The 22,098-nt window shown below is 43.3% G+C and overlaps 2 protein-coding genes across 3 annotated transcripts in view; both read left to right on the forward strand.

Moving 5' to 3' along the window:
* Nucleotides 1–22,098, forward strand: part of GRIN3A (glutamate ionotropic receptor NMDA type subunit 3A) — a 213,204-nt gene that overhangs the window by 156,989 nt on the left and 34,117 nt on the right. The gene's annotated exons all lie outside the window — the stretch shown is intronic.
* Nucleotides 16,857–17,438, forward strand: PPP3R2 (protein phosphatase 3 regulatory subunit B, beta). Its single transcript, XM_069579350.1, has one exon. It carries the CDS (start codon nt 16,923–16,925, stop codon nt 17,436–17,438), a length of 516 nt encoding a protein of 171 aa, XP_069435451.1. The 5' UTR covers nt 16,857–16,922.

A 22,098-nucleotide genomic window follows, 5' to 3' on the forward strand; every position in this document is an offset into this window, starting at 1 on the left:
ATTGTGTCATCTGTCCATGTTTAAGCAATCAATGGTGAGGAGAATGAGATTACCATGATAGATTAGCCACCCATGACTCATCCCTTAGGACTAGTAAGGGGGCAGCTTCCCTGGCAATACATAGTCCCATAGAGAAGACCTAAATGAAAACAGGGTTCCCTTAGGAAGAATGATTCAGGAGAATAGATGCTAAGTAGACAACCAACCACCTGTTTTACACCTTCTCCCATCCTACCTGCTTCTAGTCATCAGTACAATGAGGTATTTGGATATAATCATCTGCAAGTACCCTCCCAGCTTTGATATAGTGATCATGGTCTTTCTTTATGTCATCCGGAGATGAGAATGCTTAATATATTTACTATAAAGCATAATGGTTGAAAGCATGGGCTTTGGAGACAGCTCTAGGTTTGAAAACTACCATCTAAGTGATATTAAACATGTTACTTGTCCATTCCTAGCCTCAGCTTTTACAAAGTGGGGTGAAAATGTCTACTTCATAGGACTGTGGTGAAAATTAGGGCAGACAACGCATGTAAAATAGTGAGCCTATACCCAAATGTGATAACCACAAAGTAACTTACATCCTTAAGGATGATGAGATTTCATCATAACTGTTCCAGGGCTTTATGGATTTATCAGAAATTTCAAACAAAACCAAATTAAGTGTGGGCAAAAAAGAAGACGGGTTTTGAAAAACAAAAAATCAGAAAAACCATGAACTGTTCAGCTGATGCACCCAAAATATACCACATCAATTTTCAACCATGGTTTTTTAATGGAACAAATTCAGGGAGAGGCATTTGGGAAACTCTAGATGTAGTGAGCTGGAAGCAATTGGATAAGAGGCTGATGTCAGGATCAAGTTATGGTTATTAAGACAACCCTGGGCTGGCTTTCCAGGTCTGCTGAATTTGAAGTAGGTGAGGGGTAGGAATGAGGAGAATGGAAGAGAAGTGTACCCTTAATTGGAACTTCAGAGACAGAAATAAAGGAAGATTCTGATAACATCCATGTGGGTGTAGAGTTAGGGGGGCCACCTCCAGCCTCGGGGAATGTTAAGGACACACAGGGAGCACTTTTTTCTCAAGATGGTGGTCTGAAGTAAGGCCTATTCTGGTCTGTTCAGTAACACGCTGCTGTGCAGGGATGCTCACCTGTGTGCATTTAAACAGCAGAGCATATCCTTGGGCACTGACTGGCATGTTTGTCTTGAAGAACCTAGGACAGAATTTCAGGATGTCACCCTCACAGAACCTAAAGGTACAATGTAATTCAATGAAATCCATGTTCAGCTCATTGGCTGAGCTTGGTCTCCTCTGTGAAGGCCCTCTGCCTGCTGTATATTCTTTTACTCAATCCTTGGGTCTCCACCTGCTGTTTTGAGGTGGGGAAGGGGTTCGCTTTCTCTAGAAAAGGTCAGAAGAAGGAAGCATGCTTGTTGGCACTTTCCTTGCCATCCCTTTTGCCTCAAATGTCATACAGTCTGGGCTATTAGTGTGAAGAAAGTAGGACTGGATTTGAAATCAGACCGACCATATTTGAAGCCTGCCTGTACCATCTATATGCCTTGGAAAAATCATGAACCCACCTTAGTCTCAGCTTCTTCATCTCTTCAGTAACTTTTTGTAAGGAGTTAATAAAGTAGTAGTTTAATGCAGTGGTTCCCAACCTTTTTGGCACCAGGGACCTATTTCATGGGAGACAATTTTTCCATGGCCCTGGGTAGGGGGATGGTTTGGGGATGATTCAAGGGCATTACATTTATTGTGCACTTTATTCCTATTATTATTACATCAGCTCCACCTCAGATCATCAGGCACTAAATCCCAGAGGTTGGGGACTCCTGGTTTAATGAACACATCCCTCTTCCTTCACTCCCCCAGGGGGAGGGGTGCAGAGCACAGCACAGCAGAAGCAGGAATGTTCTGGAGGGTACCTCTCCCAACAGGTGCTCTTAAGAAGGACATTCCTCTGACCTCCCATTTTCCAGGTACAGTCCTAGTCCACGTCTGTTACCACAAAGTCATTAAACAATTTCACTCTGAAAAAAAAAATCCTCATTTGGCAAATGAATACTAACAATATATGGTCTCCTAGCATGCTTTCTTCCACCTATTTCTCACAGTTGGACATGAATACTTGATCCCCTGTGAGAGCCTTGATCTATTCACCCTTTATCTCTTGGCAATCCTAGAGCTGTCCAGCGGCAATCTCTCTAGAGAATAAATTGTTGTTTTTTGTTTTTTGTTTTTAATTCTAGGGCTTTATCTGCTCCCCAGAGTCACCTAGAAAATTGCAGGTCCAATTCTGCAGACCAAACTCCAGCAATTTTCAGAGAAGAATTTTAAATTGACCTCAGATGTTTCTTCATGGTCCTCCTAGCACAGCTGTGCCTCTGCCCACAGTAGACTCATTGTCAATCAATTCCACAGGAAAAAAGTATGGAAGTATAAAATTTCCTTCATTTTACTCTGACTCAGGCCCCCCAAAATGTAATTTTTTTTTGAGCCGCTGAATTTAAGGGTTCCAGGATTTACGAAATCTGTTATTTACAAATGAGGAAAAGGACAGTAGCAGGTCACAGCTTAGCAAACTCCCAAAACTTTTCAAGAAATTATTAAGATTTATGATGATACCTCCTTTTATATAAGTCTCCTTTAAATATTGGGTTGAATAATATGCCTTTTAACCACCTGGTTTTAGTTAAAAAGAAAGAGGAAACAGTTTGGGCAGAGAATGGATAGCACACTCAAACAGCCTGAGGAGAATTTTCAAGAAACTCTTTACAGAGGTGTGATCTAAGGAAGCAACAGAAATACTGCAATATCTCAGGGCAGGTAAAGTGAAGGAGACATTACCTACGCTAAGGAAGCACACCTTAGCTCAAAGGGAAACATGGAGAGAGCCACTCCTAGAACCCAGGGAGGCACAGGAAAAGGCATTCAAATAGGAGCTGGAGCCTTTGGTTAGGGATGTAAACATGCCATGGTGACCTGGTTGAGAGAGGGCAAGGAAGTAAATACCTGACCTTAGTCTCCTTCTGCCTTGGCATCTTCCACTACTGCCTTTGTTGTCCAGTCACCCAGTTATGTCTGACCCTTTGCAACCCCATGGACTGTAGCACGTTAGGTTTCCCTGTCCTTCATCATCTCCAGGAGCTTGCTCAAACTCATGTCCATTGAGTCGGTGATGCCATCCAACTATCTCATCCTCTGCCGTCCCCTTCTCCTCCTGTCTTCAGTCTTTCCCAGCAACAGGGTCTTTTCCAATGAGTCAGTTCTTCATATCAGGTGGCCAAAGTATTTGTGCTTCAGCTTCAGCATCACTCCTTCCAATGAATATTCAGGACTGACTTCCTTTAGGATTGACTGGTTTGATCTCCTTGCAGTCCAAGGGATTCTCAAGAGTCCTCTCCAACAGCACAGGTCAAAGGCACAAGTTCTTCAGTGCTCAATCTTTACAGCCGTACATGGCTACTGGACAAACCATAGCTTTGAGTATATGGACCTTTGTCAGGAAAGTAATGTCTCTCTTTTTCATATGCTGTCTAGGTTTGTCATAGCTTTTCTTCCAAAGAGTAAGCATCTTTTAATTTCATGCCTATAGTCACCATCCACACTGATTTTGGAGCTCAAGGAAAAAAAAAAAAGTCTATCACTGTTTCCATTGTTTCCCTATCTATTTGCCATGATGGGATGAGACTGGATGCAATGATCTTCATTTATTGAGTGTTGAGTTTTAAGCCAGCTTTTTAACTCTCCTCTTTCACCTTCATCAAGAGGATCTTTACTTCCTCTTTGATTTCTGCCATAAGGGTGGTGTCATCTGCACAGCTGAGGTTATTGATATTTCTCCTGACAATCTTGATTCCAGCTTGTGATTCATCCAGCCCAGCATTTCACATGATATATTCAGCATATAAGGTAAGTAAGCAGGATGAAAATATATAGCTTTGACATACTCCTTTCCCAATTTGGAACCAGTCTGTTGTTCCTCGTCTGGTTCTAACTATTGCATTTTGACCTGCATACAGGTTTCTCATAAGGCAGGCAGGTAAGACAGTCTGGTATTCCCATCTCTTTAAGAATTTTCCATAGTTTGTTGTGATCTACATAGTCAAAGTCTTTAGCATAGTCAATGAAGCAGAAGTAGATGTTTTTCTGGAACTCTGTTGCTTTTTTGATGATCCAACAGATGTTGGCAATTTGATCTTTGGTTCCTCTGCCTTTTCAAAAACCAGCTTGTACATCTGGAAGTTCTTGGATCATGTAGTGTTGAAGCCTAGTTTGAAAGATTTTGAGCATGACCTTGTTAGTGATATGAGTGCAATTGTGAAGTAGTTTGAACATTATTTGGCATTGTCTTTCCTTGGGATTGGAATGAAAACTGATCTTTTCCAGTCCTGTGGCCACTGCTGAGTTTTCCAAATTTGCTGGCATATCGAGTGCAGCACTTTCACAGCATTGTCTTTTAGGATTTGAAATAGTTTAGTTAGAATTCCATCACCTCCACTAGCTTTGTTTGTAGTGATGCTTCCTAAGGTCTACTTGACTTCACACTCCAGACTTTCAGGATGTCTGGCTCTAGGTGAGTGATCACACCATCATGGCTATCCAGGTCACTAAGATCTTTTTTGTATAGTTCTTCTGTGTATTCTTGCCACCTCTTCTTAATATATCTTCTGCTTCTGTTAGGTCCATACCATTTCTGTCCTTTATTGTGCCCATCTTTGCATGAAATGTTCCGCTGATATCTCTGATTTTCTTGAAGAGATCTCTAGTCTTTCCCATTCTGTTGTTTTCAACTACATTTTTGCATTGTTCACTTAAGAAGACTTTCTTATCTCTCCTTTTTATTCTTTGGAATTCTGCATTCAGATATGTATATTTTTCCTTTTTTCCTTTGCCTTTCACTTCAGGGGAGGGTATTAAAATAGGAGCTGGAGCCTTTGGTTAGGGGCGTATACATGCCACAGTGACCTGGCTGAGAGAGGGCCAGGAAGTAAATACCTGACCTTAGTCTCCTCTCCACTCCCCCAACCCCAGCCTCTTCTACCACTGTCTTTAGCCAAGGAAACCAGTCACTGTAGTCCATAAGCCTCCTCATGACACAAACTGGGATGGGGAGAGGTGGAGAGTGGGTCTGGGAGGTAAAAACTGTCTAGAACAGCCACTCATGGCAAGTGAAGGTGGGGAAGGGGCCAGCTAAAAGAAAGCACCTGCAGCCTGACCACCTAGAACGTGCAGACCAAGGCCTAGCTTGCAGGGAGGGAGACTGTTCCTTGCATGGATTACAGAGGAGGAGGTAGGACAACTGGGACTGGAATGACCTTGGTCTTAGGAGGCAGACCACCCTTGCTCTCTCATTACTCTGAGGAGACAATTTCACATCCTTGGGGAAGTTACTGAATCTCTGTGAGCCTCAGTTGAAGCCATAGCTTGCTGGGTTTTTACAAGGCTTTCTGCCTCTGAATCCATGGGTCTCCTTGTATTGTTGTTGGAGGTTTAGGGAAACAAATAACATGCTAAGCACGAGGTGGAACATTGCAGTGAAGGGAGCTCTACTTCAGAAATCCAGAAACCTCAATTATAGAAAGTAGGGAAAAGGAAAAATAAATTTTGAGACAGTCTAAAAGTAAATTACACTTTTCAGTGGTTTTTTGAAAAATTAATATGAAAGAAAGTGCACATTAGGAAACTTTGCCCCATTCCATCCATGATCTCACCTTCAATTTGACCCTCACCCCATCCCTGAATTTACTCAATCCTTGCCCTCACCCCATTCCTGGCTCCTAACCCCAACCCAACTTTTAATTTATTCTTGATCTTATCCATCCTTGGCAACCCCCAATCCTGAACCTCATCCAGTAAGGATGAGCAGGGGTGGAGTGAGGATGTTTGTGAAGCTCATTATTAGGTGATATTTTAAGCTGAAGTGTACATGGTTTAAGAGCACTGTAGAGGTGCAAATATAAAAACAACCTCTGTGTCAAAATATCCCCATGTAAAATGTACATCAAGACATCATGAACACAAATTGCTTAACCTCTCTGAGTTTCCTCCTCTACTAACTGGAGAGATTTAATGATTCAGCTTGGTGTAATGAAGAGAGATAATGTTCATAAAACTGTCTGACATGTGTTACGTACTGAATGGATGCTAGTTATCATATCATATGGTAGTCAGGATGGTAGTTGTCCTGACTCTCTCATGAAACAACTGAGTGACTTTCAGCACATCACTTAATTTCTCTGAAGCCTGTTTATTGCCCTTAAGATTGAGCCATGCAGCATGTCCTGCTTTGAGAATGCTGTGGTTCTCAGGCAGGCACATTTAGAGGAATCCTAACCTAACTAGCTGAAGATCTGGCTCCTGAGACCCTGAGGAGGACGATGAACTGATGGGCTCTCCATCCCTGACCACCAAAGCAAGCATCTAGTGTGAAACTTAGTAATATTTGTTCACTGAGAAAGTGGAGCTTTCTCATAGCAGACCCATTCTTCCCTCTTAATTTTTTGTGGCGATGAGGAATGGGTTAGTCATCTATACGTTGAAAGCCAAAGAGATCACACAAGTCACATCAAGGAGCTTCAGGGCCTGTCAATTTTCTTTGCAGTTTATCTTTAAAGACCCAAACGGAATAGTGCAGGAGTGGGGGAGCGGTGAGTTTTAACTCAGTCTCTTTTGCTGTTAACAACTAGGTCACATCGCAACAGCCTCCTGCACCTCTCTCATCCCTGCCCCTTCCTTTTCCAATTTAAAATGTCACTGTCTGCTTTTCAACCTGATGAAAGTTATGGTGAGGCAGGGAGAGTTAATGACTGTAGATTGCTTTAAATTGAAAACCTGTGTAAGTCAAGAACCACCTTGACAGCTGAGTGCTTCCCTTGAAATAGCCTAAGTAATTAAGCTTAATATTTAAGCCAAGCATAAGGTCAGATGGAACCTATCCAGGTAGCGCTTTCTGAAAACCTAAAGAAACACAAAGCTGTACGTGTGTCCTTTTATAATGTGGTGGAACTGTACATGAAGAAAGGGAGGCCAGCCTCAGAAAGACCTCACCTTCTCTTACCAGAACAAATTCACCTAGCTGAACAAATGTTTCCTCCTCCTTGCCTGAGTACAGACTATGCACATAGAAGAAAAAATACTTAATAAATAATAAGTACATGCTTATTTTTTGGACCCATCTCCAAAAAAGCAGAAGCATCTTATAATTCCAACATAAATGTTCTTTCATATAATGCTTACATATTATAGAACTGAAGACTTTGGGGAAAAACTTGAGAAATATAAGATTCTGGAATTTTCTGTTTTGCAGTATGCCTTATTAATGAGCACCTACAATTTTATGTTATGCCTTTTGTCCAACTCAGCTTCTAGATTTCAGTGAGAAAACATGAAGATGGCTTACACAAACCATTAGCCTCAACGTAAAACAAATCTTTAAAGAAACAACAATAAATATTTTCTTTAAACATCATTCCAAGTCGGGTTGCTGGGTACACAGCCTGGAGATCTACACTTCTCTAGTTTTGTTTCTCTAGCTTGTTTTCACAAAGCTAAAGCTGCTTCTCTATGGCTCTCTGGTTAATATAAATGACAGAAGCTTGAATTCTGATACAGTGAAAACATTCCAGCAAGTTCCCACCCCACACCCGACCCTTGCTAATGAGCAAGTAACCGGATAACACGGCATAAGAGTCTCCTCTTTGATATACCAGAGATGCTTGGGCATCAGTTATATCACCGCCTACTGTTAATAGTCCCTGTTTTCCCTCTGGTTGAATTCAACGAGCTCATGAATATTTATACATGTTATTTACTGTGTGACTAAAAGGTGTGAACAGTGCTCAAGCTGATTAGGACTATTATGAGACAGTCTTCCTTTCACTTTTTCAGATTTCCATACACTTAAATCTGTGGGGGAATCACATGAAACAGGACTCATCCGTAATTATTCCAAGTGCTAAATAGTTGCCTCCAGGTTCTGAAGTTTCCTGCTTCTGGGGGGACAAAAAAGAAAAAACGTGAAAATGTGTGAAGATTGCCATCTAGTGGTTATAGTGTAAAGTTTTACAAAATATCAGAAAACCATGCTTTTTATTTCTCAGGCAGTATTAACCAAGTCTCCTAATGTGAAGGCAATGGCACCCCACTCCAGTACTCTTGCCTGGAAAATCCCATGGACGGAGGAGCCTGGTGGGCTGCAGTCCATGAGGCCGCAAAGAGTCGGACACGACTGAGCAACTTCACTTTCACTTTTCACTTTCCAGCATTGGAGAAGGAAATGGCAACCCACTCCAGTGTTCTTGCCTGGAGAATCCCAGGAACAGGGGAGCCTGGTGGGCTGCCATCTATGGGGTCGCACAGAGTCGGACACGACTGAAGCCACTTAGCAGCAGCAGCAGCAGCCGTAATGTGAAATCTTGCCCCAACATTTCCTCTGAAAACACTTCCTCCCATAGCTGTGGGAGTTGGATGAGAAGCCAGCACTGTCAGGGGTGCGGGGCAAGGAGCCCTGAAGCCCTTACAGGATCCGCATCTCATCACACAGTAAAGGTAGCTTCCTGCAACATCCAAGCACAGGGCAGGTCAGCCAGGGAAGTCAGTGCAGTCACGTTTGGAGTTTCATCTTTGCCTGCCCCCTCTGTCTTTCTATCCAGTAAGACTTCAAGCTTAGTTTTATGAGTTGCATTGTGCCCCCCCCACCACCACCATCCACTAGCAAAGATAGGTTGAAGTCCTCCCCCTGATACCTCAGAAGAGGGCCTGGTTTGGAAATATGGTCATTGAAGAGGAGATTAAACAGTCATACTGTAGTGGAGAGGGTCCCTAATCCAACATGACTGCCGTCCCTGTACGGAGACAACTAGCTTGCAGAGACTGAGACACGGGGAGAACACGTGACCACGAAGACAAAGGGTGGATTTATGGCGGCTCGAGGCCAGAGAACAGCAGAGCTGGCCAGCAAACTGTCAGGAGCTAGGAATAAACAAGGAAGGGTCTTACAGGTTTGAAGGAATGTGGTCCTGCTGACATCCTGATTTCAAATGTCTAGTTTTCAGAACCGGGAGATAATACATTTCTGTTGAAAACACCACCCAGTTTGTGGCACTTGTCAGGGAAGCCCAGCAAATGAGCACACTTTACCTTTCTCCTCTTGTGCCTCTTTCATCCTTGCTCAGCTCTCATACTCCAGGCAAACAGGCATAGTTTTCATTGTTTGCTGGCTGCTCACCTAAGTGTCAGGCTCTCCCCCTGTTCAGCTCACCCTTCACACTGCCAGGTTGATCTTTTTAGATTATGATTCTGATTCGGTCACTCATCTGGCTTTCCCTGTCATATAAAAACCAAATGTCTTCAGCCAAACATTCAAAACTCTTCTTGATCTGGTTCCTTCCAGCTCACCTTCCGTTATTTCGCTCAAGTATTTCAGCCACATTAAACTAGTCACTGGTATCTGCCACTGCTCCCTTTCCCACTTCTGTGATCATGGATTTTGTCCGCCTTGTTTTCATCAGAATCAAACAGTACTTCTTGGGGCGGATGGGGGAATCTCATTCGTTTCCAGCAAGAATTCTAGGAAGGTCTCAACAATTTCTCAGTTCTCTGAATTCTTACAGCTTTTCGCCCTTACCTCTCGGATGATATCTTTCTTTTTCCATCTTGTGCTTTAAGTAATCACAGTCTTTAATGCTTCAATTCACTCAGTAATCAGTAAATTTTCTGAGTAGGGACCATCTCTACATGCCCTCAATGTTGTATATGTCAAAACATAACTGAATAAATGATGCCCTGTAAAGGAATGATTGAATAAATATTGCCCTTTCTTCAACGTCGAGGGCATGGTCAGACCATCTGTTCACTGCATCTAATACCAGGCTCTCCCTTGACCTCCCTGCTCTGGCCAAAGTGGCCTTTAAGTTTGTCTTACCTGATGTGCTCCTCTGCCCCAGTCTGCACCCAGAGGTCTTTCTTCCTGGAACACATATCCCTGCTCAAATATCCAGTTAACTTCTCCCTGAGATTTCAGCTCGATCATCACTTCTACAACAGGAGTTTTGTTCATCTTTCTGACTAAATCAAATTCCTATTGTGTGACCTCTCATCTGTGATGCTCACCACGGGTTCACCTGTACATTTATGGGCATGATAATTTGTTTAATAGGCATCTTCCCTATGAACAGTAATCTCCATAAAGACAGAGACAGGTGGGAAAGTATTTGCCTTAGGTCACTACCATATGCCTTTCATATTTCAGAAGCTCAATAAATATTTGTGTAGAAAACAAAGGAGTAGTTGAGTGTATCTGCATGTCTATGTATGCAAATAGTCTATTAGAATTAGAATTTTCTAAGCTAGTATCCAGTAGGCAATAATTATAATATCTACCATATTTGTATCTACTATATGCTAGGCACAGAGTCTAATACTTTATGCATTCTATCTCATTTAATCCTGAAAATGATGCTATAAGCTAGCAATTGTATCCTTGTTTTACAGATGAGCAAACAGTGCTTCAGACAAGTAACACAACCCAAGATCACACAGTTGTTAAATAGCAAAATTATGATTAAAAAGCCATATATTCCAAAGCTCATTTTAAATACCATCCAAGAATTACAGAAGAAAATCAACATAGTACTCTTGATCCTTTTGACTATACATGATGAACATAAAAGGCTGAGCAAATAGTGCTACATCCTTAAAGCCGAAACACTTACTGAAGAGTAGATTTCTCAGGAGACTGTTTCTTGTTCACAGAAAACGCCATCTCCTGGCACATAGTATGTGCTCAACATATATGTATTAAATGGATACTTTTTTTTTTGAAGTAGAGTTGGTAGCTCAGCTGGTAAAGAATCCACCTGCAGTGCAGGAGACCCAGTTTGGTTCCTGGGTCGGGAAGATCTGGAGAAGGGATAGGCTACCCACTCCAGTATTCTTGGGCTTCCCTGGTGGTTCAGATGGTAAAGAATCCGCCTTCAGTGTGGGAGACCTGGATTTGATCCCAGGTTGGGCAGATCCCCTGGAGGAGGGCATGGCAACCCACTCCAGTATTCTTTCCTGCAGAATCCCCATGGGTGGAGTAGCCTGGTGGGCTGCAGTCCATGGGGTCGCAAAGAGTCAGACACAACTGAACGACTAAGCAAGCACAGAGTTGACTTTTGATATTAGTTTCAGGTTTACAACATAGGGATTCACTATTTTTATAGCTTATACTCCATATAAAGATATTATAAAATATTGGTCATATTTTCCCTGTGCTATACATTACATCCTTATATCTTATTCATTTTATACCCAGTCCTTCATACCTCTTAATCGCCCGCCCCCTCTCTTGCACCTCCCCCCACCACTTTCCTCAGTCAGAACCACTAGTTTGTTCTCTGTGAGTTGATTTCTGTATTATAATATTCATTCATCTTATTTTTCAGATTCCACATATAAGTGAAAACATACAGTATTTGTCTTTCTCTGACTTATTTCACTTAGCATAACACACCCTCCAGGTCCATCCATGTTGCTGCAACATTTGTTAAACGGATTTAAACTTCAAACAAGGTTTGTCACATCAAAGAATGATAAAACTGATAAATCCAGCGTCAAAATTCTGCTTTGAGAAAGCAAATAAAGGAGTAGGAAAGGGAAGAATAAGGAGACAGGGTACAAAATTAGGGGCTCAGGGTCCTTTTGAATCCTTAATGTGTTCTGATGTGCTATTTGGGGTGCTTTTAAAAAAGGTAGATGTTATCCCACTTAGACCTATAATGACACCACCACTATATTATTTATAAGTCGCAGGTGAGAACTGATGCTCGTGAAAGGTTTTAACATTTTTTAAAGTTTTTTTTTTTTAATGGGGACCATTTTTCAAGTCTTTATTGAATTTGTTATAACATTATTTCTGTCGTGTGCAATCTGTTTTTGTTTTCTTTTCTGGTCGTGAGGAATCTTAGTTCCCCAGCCAGGGACTGAACTCACACCCCCTGCATTGGAAGACAAAGTCTTAACCACTTGACCACCATGAAAGTCCTTCATGAAAGGTTTTAAACTTAGAGCTATATTGTTCCACATTCTACATGGTGGCCACCTCAATACAAATAGATGTTAAAAATGTTGACCAGTGAAATCACAGAAACGTGAGGGCTTCCACCTGTAAAGCTTGCAGAGTAACTATGTGAGTTACTCAGAAGCCTGTTCTCCTGACTAACTTGGAAGATGAAGTTTTACCTGATTCTCAGTTCTCATTACTTCTGTTTCTGTTTTCCAACGTCAGCTATGTTTGCACATAACCCTCCACAGTCCTTTTTTCTTTTTTTGAAAACTGTTGAGGACAAGAAAATGGCTTATTGAAAATGGAAATGGTGTCAGGATCCTAATTTCTTCCAGAACAACCAGTCAATCCTTTTAACATGCTCACTGTCGTGAATGTCCAGCAATCCACATCCCTTCATAGTGATAAAGAGAATGACAAATAGCATTTTTCATGGAAATGACTAAGAATAATGGCTGGAGAATACTGAAACAATAACACTAAGTCCCATAATAATGCTGAACTACAGAGTTTATGAAATGTGGAACAATGGGAAACTCAACTTTACACTGACTAAAATTTCAGATCCAACATCACATTATCTCCTCTACAAGGCAGTAAAGCAGTTCCAACTGCTCACTGAATTATTTCAAGGAAGTGGTATCATCTTCCTGGTATTGTCTGTTTGACCATTAAATTAGTTAATTCTGGCGACAATATTTCTCCTTCTACATAACATTTCTATATGCAGTCCCTCTTCTCACTCAGAATAGACAAGTGAATCTGAACGTGAAAGTCGTTCAGTCATGTGCAAATCTTTGTGACCCCTTGAACTATACAGTCCATGGAATTCTCCAGGCCAGAATACTGAAGTGGGTAGCCTTTCTCTTCTCCAGGGGATCTTCTCAACCCAGGGATCGAACCCAGGTCTCCAGCATTGTGAGCAGATTCTTTGCCATCTGAGCCACAGAGAATAGATAAAGCAGATGACGATTAACACCACTTTACAGGTGAGGACAGTGAGGCTAGGACAGTAACAGCTCCTCTAATAGCTCACAGCTAATGGGGCAGAGCAGGGACTGGAACCTGGTCTATTTAATTCCTGTGCTCTCACTGCACCTCACTACCTCCTAAAAACACACCACATAGAGGAAGATACTTAAGAGTTTCCACACTAATGACTCCTTCCTAAAGAATGACCTTCAGAACATTATTCAGAAGAAAGTCGTGAGGACTCCGTAGGAGTACAAGTGAGGTTCATCACGGCTTGCCTGCAATGGAAAATTTGCCATCAGCCACCAAAGAACACTGCCCTGGAGCATCTGAAGTTAATCCTGGCAAAATACTGAGAGTAGCCAGTGGCATAGTGTACACGGTATACAAGGAGTGTGCATCAAATGGACATACATACACTTAAGTGCTCAGGCTTCCGAGTATTCTTTCTTTAAGCCTTCATCTCCACCAGCAGGGTAAACAATAACAAAATTAGTAATAATAATGATTGTTTATCTTATTGGTTAGTAACAGCTTTAATCCTCATACAACTGTATGAAATACATTATTAGCTTCATTTTACGATTGGGAAAACTGACATTAAACAACTAGTCCAAGCTACTTACAGCTATTAAGTGGACAGTTAAGATTCAATTGTGCTGTTTTACCAAACACAAGTCTGTGTGCCCCATGCAGAGTGAGGCCAAACAATACCAAAAGTTCAGAGTTTGGAGCAGAGAAAGGGTAACTGCAAGACCGTGCAAGGAGACAGGTGACTCATGCCTAAAAACCCCCAAACTCCCTGAAAGTTTACAGCAAAGCCTAGGAAATGTGAAGGAGGGACGTGATTAGTTGTTGCAAACTTCTTGGGGTCAGATCCTTTGTTCTTCAGGTCACGATGTTCCTGTAAACTTCCACAAAAGCACATGTTACTCTCTGTTCTGACAAGAAAGGGCAGGGGAGGCATTCAATTCTGTCTCCTTGCCTGCTTGTGGCTTTGAACACTTAAATGCTGCAGGCAAAGTAACATTATTACCCCTAATTTTACTTGTTCAAGATCCCAAGGCTTGACTTTCATCCTTCAGGGTCCAGCCCTGGCTAAGTCCATTTTCAGACCAGTATCCTGCCCAGCCTGGCATGCTGCAGTCCATGGGGTCACAAAGAGTGGAGCACAGTTTGGTGATGGAACAACAACCCTGCCCAGAAGCATTTGATCCACGCAGTCCGGGTCCTCCCTCCAGTGCCCAGGCCCCGCTGAAGAGGCAGGTCTCACCTGGCGGTGCTCTCAGGGCCAGGTCCCCAGGCCCTGCCCAGCTGTCATCACTGAGGGAGCCAGGCGCCCAGGACCCAGCCAGGCCTCAGGCTGCTCAGACTCCTCAAACGAGGACTGGTCTCAAGCACTGTGAGCCAGGATGACTGCTGCCGCCATTAGGTCGCAGGGGGTGGGGCAGAGGTTCACTACCACTTCAAGGCCTGGACCCACCCAGTGGGCGGCCATAGCAAGAGCTCTGCAGGGCACAGTGCTCAGCCTGCCTATCCCCGGGCCCCCAGCTCACCTGCCGGCCTGACACCAGAAGGCCTGGAGTGCCCGTGGAAGAAGGCCACAATCTGCCTCTCACCACGCTCACAGGCACAAGGACCTCGGTCCAGCTGACTATTGGCCAGGCTGGATCTCCCACCACCACCACTGAGGCGCTAATGGTCTCTGGTCCTGCGCTGAAGGTCGTGATCTCACGCTAACACCCAGCTGTGTGCCTGCCCCACCCCTAACACACTACTCTAAATTCCTTCCACTCGACCATGCTTCTTTCAGATCTAGTTAATTCAGTCCAGATAATAATTCAGTCACCAAATATTTTAGCCTCTAGACCTTTACTTTTCTTTCTTATTACCATTATTTTATTTATTTGGCCACACTGGGTCTTAGTTGGGGCAGGCAGGATCTTCAATCTTCCTTGCGTCATGCAGGATCTTTAGTTACAGCATGTTGGATCTAGCTCCCTCGGTGAGGAGGCAGGGTCTGGGGACCTGGCCCTGTGGGCACCGCCAGCTGAGACCTGACTCTTTAGCCAGGCCTGGGCACTGGAAGGAGGACCCAGACTGAGCGCTAGATGAACGCTCCTGGGCAGAGTTGTTACTGTAGTTCAGTCACTAAGTCATGTCTGACTGTTTGCACTCATTGACTGCAGCACGCCAGGTTGGGATCCAGCCTTGGCCCCCTGCTTTGGGAGCATGGAGTAGCCACTGGACCACCAGAGAAGTCCCTCCTTTTCTTTTAAACTGTGTAGACCTAATGGTAAGGTATTCCATGGCTATGTTGCGCCAGTTTCAGCATGACTACCTTCAGGCTGATATTTTGGCTGAACTAAAGCACAAAAAATGGTGCCAACCTTTTTTAAAATGAGGGAGCATTTGCCTCTTCCAGTTTGATTTAGGGTCCTAGGAGTCCCCCAAGTCCCTTTAAAATGAATGTTATTGAACCAAATGTATTAATACTTTGTATGCACTTGGAGGAACTGATGAGTTCCTAAAGGAAGAAGGAATCTGGGGAATGGCGGTGAGATTCATCATCAACAAAATAGGAACAAATCCAGCTGAAGCAAGGTGGGAGAGTGAGACAGCCTAAGGGCCTCTTATACTCTCAAAACACAGCAAAAGCTTCTCAGGGTACATTGCAGCCATTCCCCAAAGTGATCTTCAGGACAGTCATCAGGCACTAGCCCAACAAAAATAAGGAGTGGGTTTGAGATGATGTATTTGAAATAATAAGCTGACAGAGGTCTTGGGACCTAAGGTCTTGGGACCTGTATCTTCCCGAAAAGTGCCCTGAATTCAGCATTGTGTGTATTCCTCAGGAATATGTTACTGCCTGTAGATGATCCATATGAGAAATTTAGTGCGATATCTGGACAGTCGCTTACAAAGACCCTGAACCCAATGTTGTAAAAAAGGTCAGTAGTCACTGCATCAGAAAGATGTCAATCCTGGCTTTCCTGCCCAGAGAATTAAAAATAAAAATAAAAATACTTGAGCCTTGAACAGTGCCAGGGGGTTTAGGGGTGCCAACCATCTATTCAGTGGAGAATCTTCAATTTTATAGTCAGCCCTGGGTATCCTTTCTCAGTATCCATGGTTATGTGTCAGAGTATTCAACCAACGCCAACCCTGCAGTACTGTAGTATTTGCTATCGAAAAATATCTGCATATAAGTGGACCCACATGGTTGAAACCCATGTTGTTCAAGGATCAACTGTTGATGCATATATGACACCGACGCTTTGATGTATTATCTCATTTAGTCCTTAGAGGAGGTCTGCAAATAAGCATCAGGAGCCCCTGCTTGCAGCTCACACAGTCATTCAACATATGTTAAACACTTACCGCATTTCAGGCACTGTACTGGGGGTACTGAAGCGATTAATACAGAGGCAGCCCCACCCCCTTGGAGTTCACTTTCCAAGAGAAGAAGGAAAAGTAAAGACGTGAGAAGATTTTAAAAATAGCAAGAGAGATAAAGGTTAAGGTGCTGAAAGAAGGATTCAGAAAGGGGACTTCTCCCCCAGCTCCCCTCTCTCCTACTTTTCCTCTTACCCCCTGCAAGCTTTCCTCTCCCACCCCTTCTTCTCTTTCTTCTTCTCTCCTCTTCTCTCACCCACTCCTCCACCTGGCTCCCAGCACCTCCTATTTTCTCAACTGGTTGCCCCCCGAAGCAGGGGAGGGGGAGGGGTGAGAAGGGGATGGGGGCAGGCGCGGGGGGAAGAGATGTCCCCGCGAGCCTGCTCCACCTGGCCCTCCGCCTGCGGGCACAACGGTCTCTCTTTAGCCGCGTGTGCGCTCACCGCCCCTGCTCCCTCCGCCGACCCTATGAGCAACAGACTGGCTCCAGAATGGGAAATGAGGCCAGTTACCCGGAGGAGATATGCTCGCACTTTGACGAAGATGAAATTAAAAGGCTGCGCAAGCGGTTTAAGAAGCTGGACTTGGACAGTTCCAGCGCTCTGAGCGTCAAAGAGTTGTTCACGTCCATACCGGAGCTGCAGAAGAACCCGCTGGTGCAGCGGGTGATCGACGTCTTCGACACCGACGGCGACGGACAGGTGGACTTCCAGGAATTCATTTTGGGGACCTCCCAGTTCAGCGTCCGGGGAGATGAGGAGCAAAAGCTGAGGTTTGCTTTCAGCATCTATGACATGGACAAAGACGGCTACATTGCCAACGGGGAGCTCTTCCAGGTGCTGAAGATGATGGTGGGGGACAATCTGAAAGACTGGCAGTTACAGCAGCTGGTGGACAAAACCATCATCCTCCTGGACAAAGACGGGGATGGGAAAATCTCCTTCCAGGAATTCAGTGCTGTGGTCAGAAGCCTGGAGGTCCACAAGCACTTGGTGACCATTGTGTGAGTTTTATAAGGTCGCCACTCAACAACAACTTTTTCTTTCTTCTCTATCTCTTTAAAGATCTGCCCAAGAGGCCCAGTAACTGCCATCTCTGACCTGCTGGAAAGTGTCTCTCTTACTGAAGCAAGATCTTCCAGCCTCTAGACCACCTACCTCAGTGTTACTAACTCTTCTGCTCTCAATGATTCAGGCTAATGCCTTGAGTTGGGGAGAATATGATGAAGGAGCATGGAGGGAAAAGAAAAGGAAACAGCTTTTATGAATGTATTTTTTTTTCTTTGTTTTGATTCAGAAACCAAACTACAAAGAATGGAGAGAACTTTTAAAGTTCAAAAATAAGAAAATATACATCTTCTCCTTTACTTCTCATGGTTTTATATATGGGAGAAAATTTCCCAAAAGGTGCTAGGTGAACTATTTTCATTTACTTGTGGTGTTCAAGCATCTTTTTACAGATAATTAATTACTTATTGTAGCAAGAGGGATGAATCTATTTCTCTTGGCTGAGAATCTTTTAATCACCTCTCTCTGGGCAACAAAAGCCCATCTTTCCCTTTTGAAAGCCTCAGACCACTCCCCACAGTACATCCACAAATCCTGGAGCAAGTCCTATGGGCTAGGAATCCAGCTGGGTTCCTCCTGTCTCATTGCTCCAGTTCCTTTACAGTTCCTTTCCGGGCAGAAATTCAGAGGCCTTGTAAGAAAGCCTAAGACAAAATCCCCAGTCTATCAGTCTCAGAGGAGGTAGCTTTTCAGGCTTGACTGCCCTCCCCAGTATTAAGTTCAGTTAATGGGGCTTCCACACAAACAGGACAGAGAACTGCCTGGGAAGCTCACGCATGCTCAGTTGCTTCAGTCCTGTCCATCCCTTTGACACCCTATAGACTGTAGCCCACCAGGCTCCTCCATCCATGGGATTCTCCAGGCAAGAATACTGGAGTGGGTTGCCATGTCCTATTCCAGGGGATCTTCCTGAGTGAGGGATTGAACCCACATCTCCTGGGTCTCTTGTATTGCAGGCAGATTCTTTACTGTTGAGCCACCAGGGAAGCCCTTCCTGGGAAGCTCTCTCACCTGCAGTACCCAGTGGGAGAGAATGGGCCACACTCAGAGTCCTTCCCACAGGCAGAAGTGGTGGTAATTCCAGCTGCAGTGGACTCTCCCCAGGGTGTGGAAGTGGTATTGCTCCTGGCATTCAAAAGATGCAGAGATGAACAGGTACACCTCTGCAGCAGGAGTGGATGCTGTCTACACTGACAAAACTTTTTTTTTTCAAGTCTGACCTGGACCTGGCAGGGAAGTTAAGAGTTCTCTCATTGGGGGAAGCCTTGTCTCTAATGTAACAGTCAGCCCAGTGTCCCTCACACCCTAATAAACCTGCAGCCAAGGTGTGCTGGAGCTATTCTTACAGGGTGAGAACAAAAGTGTGCGCTTCCCTCCCCAGTTCCATGTCCAGTGATGTCATGTCAATAGCTTCAGACCAGCCATTGTGGGAGTAGTAAGAACTCATGGAAAAGAGCAAAAAGTTGTAGTTGTTTTTGTTGTGCTTGTTTGGGAGAGCCAGTGTACCAGTAAGTACACTGTTCTCGTGCCCTAGATTTTACCAGCTCTCTGTGTCCCGCTTACCACTGCCAGTTCGCAGGACAAGACGACATACTCTCCCTACATGCACTTAGCCAAGGTACAAATCCTAGGTGATTTTCTTTTTTCAGGACAAGGAAGATCCATTTCTAGATTTATTATCCTTATATTTTGAAAAGGCTGGTAGCTAGTCTTGCTTCCCCCAAAAGTAGGACAAATAAACCCCCAAATTTCATTATTGGCACTATGCCATACTTTTTATTTTATAAATTACTTATGAGCCACAAAGAATAGATGTGCCTGCCACTTAAATTCCTGTGTAGTCCTAAAAATAAATGTATTAATAATCAGTAAATGTTCCCGATCCTGTAGTTATACGAGTCCTACCCCCATTTCAGGGTGACAGTGCAAAGATTCAGACACACCTGAGTTTGGATTCAGTTACAACTGGGTTTTTATCACAGTCACTTATTACTAGCTGTGTGAGCCTGAGCACTTACTTAACCTCTCTCTGTCATTTCTCCTGGTTAAAATGAGGCTCCATCCCCAGGTTACTCTGAGAATTCCAAAAGATAAAACATGTTAAGTGCTAGTGCACAACACGTTCACTCTCCATGTCCTTTCGTCCTCTTTTACTCAATCAGAATATAAGGGAAAAGGAGGCCTCTGGGTTCCTTCTGAACCCTTACTTGGTACTTAGCCACACCTACTCTCAGATTAGCAGGACATTTGTATATTCCTAATCCAGAAAGGAAGCAATGTCAAGGTCCTCTGCACCCTACAGGCTGCATCTTCGTCTTCTTCTTAAATTTTTATTTATTTAGTTGACTTTATCAGGTCTTAGTTGGGGCATGACAGCTTAGTTTCTTCCGTGGTATGTGGGATCTTAGTTCCCTGACCAGGGATCAAACCTGTGTCCCTTACATTGCAAGGCAGATTCTTAACCACTGGACCACCAGGGAAGTCCCCAGCAACAGACTTCTTGACTGAGAATTTAAAAGAGAGAGGAGGACTCATTCTAGCCCAACCTATTTGACTTTGTGGAAGAAACCTTTCATGAGAAAAGTGAGCTTGTGTAATGCCAGTCAAGAGGACTTCTGAAAGAGAGACACTATTTGTATGTTCTGCAACGTGCTCACTAAAATACAGTTTAAAATTAGGACCTAGGGTTTGAAACATGTTGGATTACATGTTCAAATTTAACAAGAGGAAAAAACATTTCAGCTTCTGGAGTGGCTGGAATTCACAAGCTAATTGCTCAATCAGTCTACCTAATGTACTGGGTTGGCCAAAATGTTTGTTTGGGTTTTCCCCACTAATGTCTTAAGAAAAACCAGAAGGAACTTTCTGAACAAGCCAATGGTTACCCAAGGCTCTGTGGCAGTGACCTTAAACTGTGCACCTGTTTCTAGCCTCAGCAACTGGAAAGATCTGATTATATGAATATTTGGGGAAAAAGATCACATTTACTTCCATATTAGAATGCTTTGACTCGTCTCTGCTAATTGCCAAGTTGCCAACAAATCTCATTCTGTACAGTTCCTTGGAGTGATAATAGTAGTTGATGCTTATTGAACAGCTGTTCTAGGCCCTATTACATTTGTTATACCATTTAATCATTGTAACAACACTGTGGGGTGGGTGCCTTCATCTCAGTTTTACAGATGATGCTATAGAGCGATCTAGAAGCTACCCCAAGGTATCCAGCTGGTAAGTGGCAAAGCAAGGACTTGAACCATGCTCTCTGACCACAAATGGTGAGCTCCCTGCACTGCCTCCTATTTTTGAGGCTTCTGTATTTACCTGCATCAAATTATTCCTAAAAGCCTTGCTAAGGTAATCAAACCAAGCTTCAATTTTTACAAAAAGATAATTGTTTATTAAGGAGAAAGGAGCTCTTACCTCCTTGGTCCTATGCATTGCAAAAAATTAAAAATATTAGGCAAGGCAATCTTAGATCATCTTCCACCTTCATCTCATCTTGAGAAATAAGTGACAGCATTTAGATTAAACTAGTAACAGCAACCAATATACTTTGACGCTGCAGACATCAGTAACAATATGTTGTTGTGAATCCTATATTAATGGATTGTGTCTGCTCTCTACCATATGTTGCAATCCCCAAGTCAACTAGACAATTTTTTTTGAAATGTAGGGGGGAAAATATGTCCTTAACATAGTTGATTCATTCTCTATATTGCTGTAAAGGAATCTTCAAGGAAAAATCTTCAGGAATTTTTTTTTTTATTACAAATCCCATTCTTCACTTATGCTATTAATTTTCTCTGTTAGGATTTAAAGTGTGTCATGAATCTGGCTATTGTGTTTTATCTATTTCCCATGCTTTGAAAAGGGAGAGGCTTGGGTGTTTGTAAGACAAGGTGGCATGGTGAAAAAGGAGTCAGGTTGGGACTTTCCTGGCAGTCCAGTGGTTAAGACTCCACACTTCCAGTGCAGGGAACATTTCTATCCCTGGTCAGTGAACTAAGATCCCGCATGCCACACAGCACAGCCAAAAAAATTTTTAAAAAGAGGTCGCTAGACAGGATCAGAACTGGATGCCTCTCCTTTTGTATTGGCTGCTATAGCTGTCCCACTGGCTGGTGATTGTGTGAACAGCAACAAACTATGTGTCCGCTTTAAAGCGTCCGCTGAGTCATAATGAAAAACCACAACACTGAAAGGACACCAGAGTAGTAAAAGCTGTGTAGAGTAAAGCTACCGACTGGCAGTTCTTAGACTAAAGCTGACCCACAAGTAAATTTTGTTATTTTGCATGGTGTTCGTTCTCACAAGGTTTTGTGTATATGTGTGTGTATGTGTATGTTACCAATATTTTTTTAATAGGATTTTAAGTAGAAATCAAAATCAGCATAAAGGAATGCAGCCTACCGCAGGATGGGCGTGGCCTTTTGCTGGCTAAGGTACTTCTGCAGCATGGAGCTGAAATTGCCTCAGTGAAGAGAAAGTCCACGCTTAGTTAAAAAAAAAAAAAGGCGAGATGGATGAAATGCTCATTATTTTTCAAAAACAAAGCAATTGGGGACTTGCCTGGTGGTCCAGTTGTTAAGAATCCACCTGC

Source organism: Ovis canadensis, chromosome 2 (assembly GCF_042477335.2).
Source record: "Ovis canadensis isolate MfBH-ARS-UI-01 breed Bighorn chromosome 2, ARS-UI_OviCan_v2, whole genome shotgun sequence".
NCBI classification, from domain to species: domain Eukaryota; kingdom Metazoa; phylum Chordata; class Mammalia; order Artiodactyla; family Bovidae; genus Ovis; species Ovis canadensis.